The sequence below is a fragment of the Gallinula chloropus genome (genome assembly GCF_964237585.1).
Source record: "Gallinula chloropus genome assembly, chromosome: 32".
NCBI classification, from domain to species: domain Eukaryota; kingdom Metazoa; phylum Chordata; class Aves; order Gruiformes; family Rallidae; genus Gallinula; species Gallinula chloropus.
The window spans coordinates 553,318-564,364 of record NC_140117.1 but is presented as its reverse complement, the minus strand read 5'-3'; the positions used below and the strand labels follow the sequence as shown (position 1 = coordinate 564,364).

General features: G+C 54.8%; 1 protein-coding gene across 1 annotated transcript; it reads left to right on the top strand.

Moving 5' to 3' along the window:
* Positions 1–5,996: 5,996 nt before the first annotated feature.
* LOC311202919 (olfactory receptor 14C36-like) lies at positions 5,997–6,932 on the top strand (the record flags this gene model as incomplete). Its single annotated transcript, XM_084277564.1, has 1 exon — positions 5,997–6,932. One exon carries the CDS (start codon positions 5,997–5,999, stop codon positions 6,930–6,932), a length of 936 nt encoding a protein of 311 aa, XP_084133690.1.
* Between the last annotated feature and the right edge of the window lie 4,115 nt (positions 6,933–11,047).

The window sequence follows — 11,047 nt, the reverse complement described above, 5'->3', positions numbered from 1 at the left end:
TGAGGAAACTGATGATGATGATGATCCAAAACTCTTTCATTTCCTTCCTGACAGTTGCTCTGTATCTCTTGTCAGAAGGTTCAACCTCTGTCATGAAGCTTTTAGGCACGTGTGCTTGGAGACAGTGGATTTCTCTGCCTTGACTGGAAAGGGAAGACTCAACAATTGCACCCAAGGAGTCCAAAGCCAGAGGAGACCATGCTCAGCCCTGCCCTGTGGAGGCACATGCACTGTGCTCCACAGTGAATGAAAAATGATCTGATGATGATCAGAGGTTGCACCCAATGATCTCTCAAGGACCCTTCCAACCCCTGTGATTCTGTGATTCTGTGATGGAAAGGCTGTAGTGTCTGCTGGAAGAGATTCCTGGGGCCCCAAAATTTTGGGGCTGTCATGGATTTGGCTGTTCAAAGGAGATTATGTCACTTGTGTTGTCTCCCTCTGTGACTGGAGGGAGCTCATGAACACAGCATGTGACCAGCTGTGCCCAAAGACAAAGAGAGTAGGGGATGGGAGGTGCTTTGGGGCACCTTGGGTTCGGTGTTGGCCACAACAATGTGTTTTCTGTCTGCTTGAGGCTCTCCAGTGTGCAACGTGGATGTTGGCAGAGGTAACATGGACCCAAGCAAAGCTGAGAGGCATTGGTGTGAGGGGCCACACTGTGCAGCCACAGCCTTGAGCACAGAAAGCTCTGCTCTTAAAGGGGCTGCTCTGGCTCCCAGGTGGCTGATGAGAGAAACAGTGACATGGAGATGAAGGATGCCCACGAGGTGTCGAATACAAAGTGTCTTGACTTCACTGCACAGCCAACTGCGTTTGGAAAGCTCTGGATCAGTGTCCATCAGAGACCACTGATGTGGCTGGACATGGGAGTGGAGAACAAAAGAGGCCTCAAGAAAGAAGTGATCCTGCTGGAGTAATTACTGAAACCTTCTCCCTTTGGCCACACTTCTGAAATCTTGCTAATTAACCACAGGAGAGCCAAGCAATTAAGAACCATCACCCCTAGAGACTTGGCTTGTTAGAGTGTTGGGCTTGTTAACGAGCCCTTTGGTGACACATTCCCCAGCTGCAGGTACCTGATTGTCCTGGGAAGGAAGAAAGCAAACACCCAAGTTTCTGAGGGTGCCAGTGGACTCTGTTGAGGACCACCACCAAATACAGCATGGGGGGAGACCAGAAGAGCTGAGCTTCCTTTGGGGTCTGGCGAGGGAGGAAAGCAGAGCTGCTGGATGCCAGTGGAAAGTCAGATATTGAGGTGTCCGTGCCAGGAGTGGATGTGTTTCCCTGTGTGGGATGGCCCAGCCCTAGTCCCTGCCCCCTAAGAAAGGGGATCCTGTCCCACGTGGGATGTTGGGGTCCCTTCTCAGGGGCAGGATGGTGTGGGGGGCAGGATGCTGAGCACACAGCAGTGGTAAGTAGCACACCTCCCATGCTCTGTAGAGGGTCCTCAGAGCTCCCCCAGTGCCACCCCTGCCATGGGCAGGGACACCCTCCACTAGCCCAGGTCATCCCAAGCCCCATCCAACCTTGTCTTGACCAGCTGCCCCAAAGGAAGTTCCCAAGAACACACCCACCCCCCAGATGTTGTCCAGTCTCTATGTCTGGTGGCACATACCTTTAATTGTTCTCTAGTACCTGCACATACCTTTGACCACCTGAACAGAGGAGAGAAGAATCCCACCTCCCATGGGCTCACGTCTCCTTCCCACCCCAGGACCCCCAACCAAGGAAAAGGTGCCTCAGCTGAACCTCTTCCCTCAGTAGGATCCCTGCCTGGCACTCTCTGGGTGTCCTGTCTCACAATGGGACAAAGGAAGTTGCTACTTAGACCTAACTCTGCCTCTCCACGGGGCTGTGAATCATAGAGTCATTAAGGTTGGAAAAGACATCCAAGATCATCTAGTCCAACTGTGAAGACACACCTCTCCTCAGTGGGCAGAGGCGATGTCCGTGATGACTTCAGCCTGTTCTACAGCAGGTTCCCCTGGAGCCTGAGGGACACTAGAAGGGATCCCAGAGGGCACAAAGTGCCACTTTGGGCTGCTCCTCTGCTGCTGAGCTTATCCAGGCTCTGTGGATGGAGGAAGCTCATGGGACACACTGCAGAGAGACAGCTCTGCCCAGGAGCATCTCCTCTGCGCAGCACTGCAGGGCCACAGGCTCTGTCTGTAGGCAGCAAGGGGAGAGGAGCAAGGAAGGGAGAGGTTAAAGGTAGCGTGGGGCAGGAGGGTAAAACCTTCTCTGTGCTTGATATGGTCAGACTGCAGCTGTGGGCACTAAACCTGCTGGAAGTATTCCCAAAGGGTGGAACATCACACAGGTATGGATCCTTTCCCAAGGACTTTCCCCTGGCTTAGAGGAGAATGATGTGCTCCAGAGCAGGGATCCCCTGCTGTCCCAATTCATGGGACCAGGAGTAATGGCTCTGTTTCCCCAGGAAAGGCTGCAGGGCTGTGATGGTGTTTGCCCAGGGGTGCCTGGGGTTGTCCTTCCTGTCAGGGTCCCTGCAGCGCTGCAGGGAGAAGCTGCAGGTGGCAGGATCAACCCCCCAGCAGTGCAGGGCTGGGTCCTTCCTCTGTTGAGAGGTGCTGTGTGATCAAGGTACATTGCTGTGAGGATCTCTGCGGAGGGTCCTGCTCAAGAAGGGTGCCAAGGCAGTGTTCACCGGGAAGGGAAGGTTCTCTGCTTTGAGCTTTGGTCATGTGAGCAGTGTGACGGGAATTTTCCAGAATTTCTCAGTTCTGCAGAAGGTGCTGAGACCCCATGGCTTGTTAGGAATTGTACAAGCTGCTCCTTTGCCCTGCACACACCGGGGTGCCCCCAGGCAGGGCTCCAGCCCTAGGAGGTGTCTGTACAGCCAAGCTGAGGGGTGGGAACTGTGAGCAGTGGATGGAGAGTAGCAGGAGCAGCTCAAGGCAGCAGTGACATGGGCAGGGGTTGAGAGGGACCAGTCCCCAGAGGTGCTGTGGGAGGTGGATTCATGAACCTGCCATCCCTGGGGGTGCAGATGCCTTCCCTGGTCTCCTCACTCACACATTCAAGCCCTTCAGTCCTCACTGTCACAGTGTTGGGGTTTAACCAGGTCGGCAGCTAAAATAACCACTCAGATGGTCACACAAACCCCTCCCCCGACAGAGGCTTTGGGAGAGAATTGGAAACAAAAAGTTAAAACTGTGAGTTGAGATAAAGACAGTTTAATAGGACAGAAAAGGAAGATGATGATGATGATGACAATGGAACATGCCAAAGAAGTGATGCACAGCACAACACACAGCCCACTGATGCTCAGCTAGTTCACAAGCTGTGGTCCTGCTGGTGGGAGAGCAGGAGAAGCCAAAAACATCCATGTCTTGCCTCACCTCAGCCTCAACACCCAAAATGTCACCATGCTACAAGCGATACTCACATCCTAAATATGAACCCCAGCACCAGACCAGCAGGAATATCATCTTTCCCCCAGGTGAAGTCAGGACACACAAGGACGTGGCTGTGAGTTGCCTTCCCAGCAGCCTGACCACCAAAGAGAAGAATCACCCCAAAGCCCATGTGTGTCTCCCAGCCCCACACCCCTTGACAGTGATACTTTGGGATGTTCCCCTCTGGTCTCTCCAGGCCTTGTTATTGCTCCCTGTAGTCTTGGGGGAGAGGAGTCAACAGCAGTTACAACACCAATGGTGTTGAGGTAGCCATTGAGGGAAACCACCTAACTGCCATGCCAGGCCCCAGGGCTGTGGAGGGCTGGGAATGATCTGACCCTCCCATCAGAACACCCCACCTTTAGGCCAACTGCCTCTTTCTCTGAGGGGTCCTTGTTGACCTGAATGGTGCATTCAGGATGCCAGAGGGATGGGATGTCATCCAGAGGGATCTGGACAAGCTGGATTGATGGGCCTGTGGTGGGGTGGTTTGACCCTGGCTGGAGGCCAGATGTCCAGCAAAGTCACACTGTCACTCCCCTTTTCAGCTGGACAGGGGAGAAAATAGATATTGAGAGGCTGAGGAGTGGAGATAAGGACAGGGAGAGATCATTCTGCAATCAGCTTCAAGGGCAGAACAGACGCAACACAATAAAGGACAGAAAACTCTCTAATTGCTGGCCCTGCCCTGCACCCCCAGTGACACCAGAGTCCAGTGATGAGAAGTGTGGCCAGCACCTCCCCCCACCCCTCCCTCATTAGCAGATTTCACTTTAGCCAGGATTTCGCTCCCTTTTTACCCCTATTGTGGCACAGGGAAGGGCAGGGACTGGGGGAATGGGGGGTTTGGTCAGTTCATCACAAGTTGGTTTCCTTCTCAGCCAGGGGGGCATTCATTCCACGCACCCCTCCCCTGCTGCACTGTGGGGTCCCACCCATGGCAGACAGTCCTCCACGAACTTCTCCAACGTGAGACCTTTCCCACAGGGCTTCAGCTCTTCCCCAGCTGCCCCAGCCTGGGTCACTGCTATGGGTGCAGTCATAAATCGCAGTGTCTCTCAGTCCCAGTCCTCCACAGGGTCACCAGCCTCCCACCAGCAAACCTGTTCCAGCACAAATCTCTCCCTTGCTCATCTCTGTGTCTTTGTCTCTCTCCATGGGCTGCAAGTGCTGGCAGGGGATTGCTCCAATGAGGTCACAGCATCTCCTGTCTGTCTCCCCCTGCTCCATCCAGTGTGGAGCCTCTCCACTGGCTGCAGGTGGGATCTGGGCCTTTTCCATGGGCTTCAAGGGGACACCCGCTCCACCATGGGTTTCTCCACAGGCTGCAGAGGCATCCTTCACTCTGGCACCTCCTCCCCCCTTCCCCGGCCTTGGTGTCTGCAGTTTCTTACATCTTCTCACTCCCTTCACTGTGACCAACACTGATGGGCTCGGCCTTGGTCAGCAGCAGGTCCGGCCTTAAGCCGGCTGGTCTTTGCTCTCTTGGGCCTGCAGAGAGCTTCTGGCTGCTTCTTGAAGAAGCCACCCCTGCAGCCCCCCTTCTCCACCAGAACCCAGCCAGGCAAAACTGCAACAGCTGTCTAGAGAGGTGGTGGAGGCCCCATCCCTGGGGGCATTCAAGGTCAGCCTTGATGAAGCTCTGAGCAATCTGCTCTAGTTACAGGTGTCCCTGCTCACTGCAGGGGGGTTGCACTAGATGACCTTTCAAGGTCCCTTCCAACCCAATGCTTTCTGTGATTCTGTGACCTCCAGAAGTGCCCAGCACTCCCACGGTGTCTCTGTGTTATCCAGCAGTCCAGTGGAGAAGAAACCCTGGGGCATGGAAAGGCTGCTGAAGGTTGTCTGTGGGGAGCTGCAGTAAGCCCACCACACCCCTGGCTGAGAGCTGAGACCCTCGTAAACCACCACCAGGCAGGTGAGGGGTTTAGAGGTGTGAGCTTGGAAACCAGCTCCCTCTGCCCTCAGTAGTGTCCAGTTTCTTCTTAGAGGAATGTCTGGGTGCCTCTCATCTCAGAGAGGTGCCAGTGCAGGGCAGCTGGGACAAGGAGTGATGGACAGTCTGCCTGTCCTGACACTGCATCAAAGGACAGTCCCCTGCATCACGTGATGCACAAGATTTCACTTGGAGTGCAGTGGACATGCCAGGGCTTTCTGCCTTAGAAGCAGTCCTCAGCTCGGTGGGGCAACTTGAACTGAAGAAACCAAAATCTGCCCCCCAGCCCTGCTCTGCCACCCATCAAACTGGGAGAACAATGCTGAAAAGCTCGTTGATACCTCGAGTGGGTTTGACCTGAGATCCCCCCATGTTCCTATCGACCTACTGATGCAGGGCAGGACTGGCTTCTCCAGAGCCTGCAGCAGCCCCACCTCTGTGCAGGGGATCCAAGCGCCCTCTGTGCATCACTCCTGGTAACACCCTCAACCAGCACCAGGCAGAGGTGACGCCTCTTGAAAAGAGAGGGGCATTTTGGGAGGATCCCATGGGAACTGGGAGAGGCTGTCCTCTGAGAAGTCTGCTGTGACTTGTAACTCTATTTTCTTCCTTGCACAGGTCCCCATATGCATGTGGAAAAAATGTGCAACAGCAGCTCCATCAGCCAGTTCCTCCTCCTGGCCTTTGCAGACACACGGGAGCTGCAGCTCCTGCACTTCTGCCTCTTCCTGGGCATCTACCTGGCTGCTCTCCTGGGCAACGGCCTCATCATCACTGCCATAGCCTGTGACCACCACCTCCACAGCCCCATGTACTTCTTCCTCCTCAACCTCTCCCTCCTCGACCTGGGTGCCATCTCCACCACCCTCCCCAAATCCATATTCAATTCCCTGTGGGATGTGAGGGCCATCTCCTATGCAGGTTGTGCTGCCCAACTCTTTTTCCTTCCCTTCTTTATGTTAGGGGAGTATTTTCTTCTCACCATCATGGCCTACGACCGCTACATGGCCATCTGCAGACCCCTGCACTACGGGACCCTCCTGGGCAGCAGAGCTTGTGTCCACATGGCAGCAGCTGCCTGGGGCGGTGGGTTTGTCACTGCTCTGCTGCACGCTGCCAACACGTTCGCTCTGCCGCTCTGCCAAGGCAACGCCCTGGGCCAGTTCTTCTGTGAAATCCCCCAGATGCTCAAGCTCTCCTGCTCAGGCACCTACCTCAGGGAAGTTTGGCTTCTTGCAGTCAGTGTCTCTGTGAACTTGTGGTGTTTTGTGTTCATCGTGGTGTCCTACGTGCAGATCTTCAGGGCCGTGCTGAGGATCCCCTCGCAGCAGGGACGGCACAAAGCCTTTTCCACCTGCCTCCCTCACCTGGCTGTGGTCTCCCTGTTCATCAGCACAGCCGTGTTTGCCTACCTGAAGCCCCCCTCCATCTCCTCCCCACCCCTGGACCTGGCGGTGACTGTTCTGTACTCGGTGGTGCCTCCAGCAGTGAACCCCCTCATCTACAGCATGAGGAACCAGGAGCTCCAGGACGCGATCCGGAGCGCGATGCCACGGACATGTTTCCAGCAGTGGTAAAGTTCCTGCTTCTTTCTCCAGGGTGCTCCAGGTGTCTTCCAGAGCAGTTTGAGCTTGCTGTCTTCTCTTTATTGTTATTATAATTACTTCTGTGATAATGGTCCTACCAGAGTGTCAATGTTCCACCTGCTTTTGCCAAGGCACGCCCCTCTGGAGCCTCTATAAAGATGTTAGAGTGTGGGTCAGAGCTGAACCTCTCACAGCATCTCTGTCATCAGACAGGATCTCCTCTGTGTCATGTGTTAACAACGGGTTCATCTTCCAGCAGGCATTCCAAAAGTAGGCATCACCGACCACATTGTGGCCAGGATGGTTGCTCTGCACACCTGGAGTGTTGTTTGCTCAACACCTCTTGGCCATACTGTGACCATGAAGATTCTGGACTCCTCGGTGTCTAGTGACATTGGAGGTGATGGCTGGTGACACTGAGTGACATATCCGTGGCTGTCACACACTGGAGGGGGCAGATGTCATTTACAAGGAGCTGCTTGGAGATGCTGCACATGGGTCAGGGCAACCCCAGCACAACAAGAGGCTGTGCAGGGGCTGAGAGCAGCCTGAGGAGAAGGGTTTGGGTATTGGTTGATGAGAAGCTCAACCTGACCCATCTGTGTGTGCTGGCAGCTCAGGAAGCCAACTGTATCCTGGGCTGCATCCCCTGCAGCTAGACCAGCGGGTCGAGGTGGGGGATTCTGCCCCTCTGCTCTGCTCTGGGGAGACCCCCTGGCAGCGCTGCATCCAGCTTGGGGTCCCCAGGACAAGAAGGACACACAGAGCTGTTGGAGCGAGCCCTGAGGAGGCCACAGAGATGATCCAAGAGTTGGAGCCCCTCTGCTCTGGATCCAGGCTGGGACAGCTGGGCTGGCTCAGCCTGAAGAAGAGACTGCTGCTTCTGGAGAGACCTCTGACTTGGGAGACCTCCAGTCCTTCAAGAGGCTCCAGGAATGCTGGAGAGGGGCTGATGACACAGGCAGGGAGGGAGAGGCCCAGGGGAATGGCCTTCAGCTGCAGGAGGGCAGCTGGAGAGGAGCTGGGAGGCAGAAATCCTTCACGGGGAGGGGGCAAGACCCTGGCACAGGTTCTCAGAGAAGCTGGGGCTGCCCTGTATCCCTGTCAGGGTTCAAGGCCAGGTTGGATGGGGCTTTGGGTACCCTGGGCTAGTGGAGAGTGTCCCACAAACCATGATAACTTTTAATGTCTACAACAGGTCACTAATCCACCCAGAAAATGCACCAAAATGTTTCCCAACCAGGTGTCTTCATCTCCTGGAGGTTTTCCCGAAGAGGTGGTGACACATTGGGAATTGCATTCCTCCCCCCATTGTAGGTCCTCAGCACCCAACGTCCCTCAGACACCTGTTCAGGTGCTCCAAGCATCTCAGCCTGGGCAGGAGGATGCTCTTCTGGCAGGTCTTGCCTGGGGGCTGGGGCTCAGGGACTCTTCTGGGCTCACACTGCCCTCTCCTGACAGTTCAGAGTGGAGACGTCCCCAGAGCTCCTTCAGCTCTGAGACCTCCAGTTACAGAATCACAGAATGCTCTGGGTTGGAAGGGACCTTTGAAGGCCATCAAGTCCACATCATGTCGTGTCATGTGTTGTGTCCCATCCCCTGCCCCCAGTGACCATGGACACCTTTCACTACATCATGTTGCTTGGAGCTTCATCAAACCTGACCTTGAATGTCTCCAGGGATGGAGCCTCCACCACCACTCTGAGGAAGCTGTGCCGGTGTCCCACCACCCTCAGAGGGCAGAACTTCTTCCTTATGTTTCATCTAAACCTGCCCTGCTCTAGTTTAAAACCACCACCCCTCATCCTATCACTCCCTGCCCTTGGGAACAGTCCTTCCCAGCTTGCCTGTAGGTCCCTCCAGGGACCGGAAGGAGCTGTGAGGTCTCCCCTGAGCTTTCTCTTCTCTGGACTGAACAGCCCCAACCCTCTCACCTGCCTTTGTAAGAGAAGTGCTCCAGCCCTCTGATCATCCTTGTGGCCTCCTCTGGACCTGCTCCAAGAGGTCCGTGTCCTTCTTGTGCTGAGGGCTCCAGAGCTGGACCCAGCACTGCAGGTGGGGTCTCAGCAGAGCAGAGGGGAAGAATCACCTCTCTCGAGCTGCTGGCCACACTTCTGGTGATGCAGCCAGGATGGGACTGGCACGTCACTGGGTCATGTACCCCAAGTCCTTTTCCACAGGGCTGCTCTATCCCATCACCCCCCAGCCTGTATTGGTAGTGAGGTCTGTCCTGACCCAAGTGGAGGACCTTGTTGAACTGCATGGGGTTTGCATGAGCCCATCTCTCCAGCATGTCCAGGTCCCTCTGGATGACATCCCATCTCTCTGGTGTGTTGCCTTTCCGCTCAGCTTGGTGTCATCTGCAAACTTGCTGAGGGTGCACTGGATCCCACTGTTGATGTCATTGATGAAGGTATTAAACACCACTGGTCCCAGTACGGGACCCTGTCGTGGGTCCAGGAGGGGAATGGGCAAGGTGGAAAGTTGATTCTGGTTGAGTTTTTGGGGCACTTGAGTGGGTGAGGAATACTTTTTGCTCTGGTTCATGTGGCTTTAGAGTTCTGGGTCATAAGCTAAGGGACAGGAGTGGTTGGTCAGTCCCCAACCCTGGGGTGGCTGCAGGGATGCCAGCATCCCCCTGGGATGGGAGGCTCTGGGGTTTGGGGACCACTGGGCTTGGCCCAGGCATTGGGAACCTGATGGAGGGGAACATCTAGGTTCTACTTTAGAGGCTAAAAAGCCTCTTAGTTTCATAGAATCATCAAGGTTGGAAAAGACATTCAAGATCATCAAGTTCAACCTTCAGCCCTACACACTTGTAACCTCTAAACCATCCCCTGAAGCACCATATCTACCTGTTTTTTGAACAGCCCAAGGGATGATGATTCCACCACCTCCTTGAGCAGCCTGTTACAAAGCTTCACTGCTCTCTCTGTGAACACCTCTCAGTCTCTCAGGCCTATACTGGATGAAAGGATGGAGTGACACCAAACTGGGAGGAGTGCCTGACATGCCTGGAGGCTGTGCTGCCATCCAGCAAGCTCTGGAAAGGCTGGAGAGCTGGGCAGGGACTGATCTTACTGAATCCAAGGAGGACAAGTGCAGGGTCCTGCACACAGGGAGTTATACCCCCAAGCACCAGGACAGATAGGGGTGACCTGCTGGGCAGCAGCTCTGGGGAAAAGCCCTGGGAGTGCTGGTGGGCACCAAGCTGACCATGACCAGCAACGTGTCCTCGTGGCCTAGAAAGCCAATGACATCCTGGGGGGTATCAAGAGAAGTCAGGGAGGTTCTCCTGCCCCTCTGCTCTACCTTGGGGAGGCCTCATCGGGAATAGTGTGGGCAGTGCTGGGCTCCGCGGGGCAGGAAGGACAGGGAGCTCCAGGAGAGGGGACAACAATGGGCTATGGAGATGCTGAGGGGACCAGAACATCTCTGACAGAGAGAGACTGAGGGATTTGGGGCTGTTAAGCCCAGAGAAGAGAAGACTGAGAGGGATCTTCTCAATGCTGATAATGCCACTCTACCACTCTCCTCCTAAGCAGGAGAGGGAAGAGAAAATACATATTGAGAGGCTTATGGGTTGAGATAAGGACAGGGAGAGATCGTTCTGCAATTAGCATCATGGGTAAAACAGACTGAGCACGGGATAAAATGCATCTGATTTATTAACCCAATCAAAACAGAGCAGGATAATGAGAAATAAAATCAAACCTTAACACCCCTCTCCTCACACTTCCCTTCTCCCCAGGCTCAACTTTATTCATGATTTCTCTCCTTCCTCCTGCTGAGTAGCACAGGGGGATGAGGGGAACAGGGAATGGGGGGTTGTGGTCAGTTAATCACGCGTTGTCCCTGCTGCACTTCTTCCTCCTCATACTTCCCCTGCCCCAGCATGAGGTCCCTCTCATGGGAGACAGTCCTCCTTGAACTTCAACGTGAATCCTTTCCCATGCAGCTTTAGCTCTTCACCAGCTGCCCCAGCGTGGGTCACTTCCATGGGGTACAGACCTTCAGCATGAGACTGCTCCAGCCTGGTTCCCCACGGAGTCACAAGTCCCCCCAGCAAACCTGCTCTGGTGTGAGACTCTCTCCACGGGCTGCAG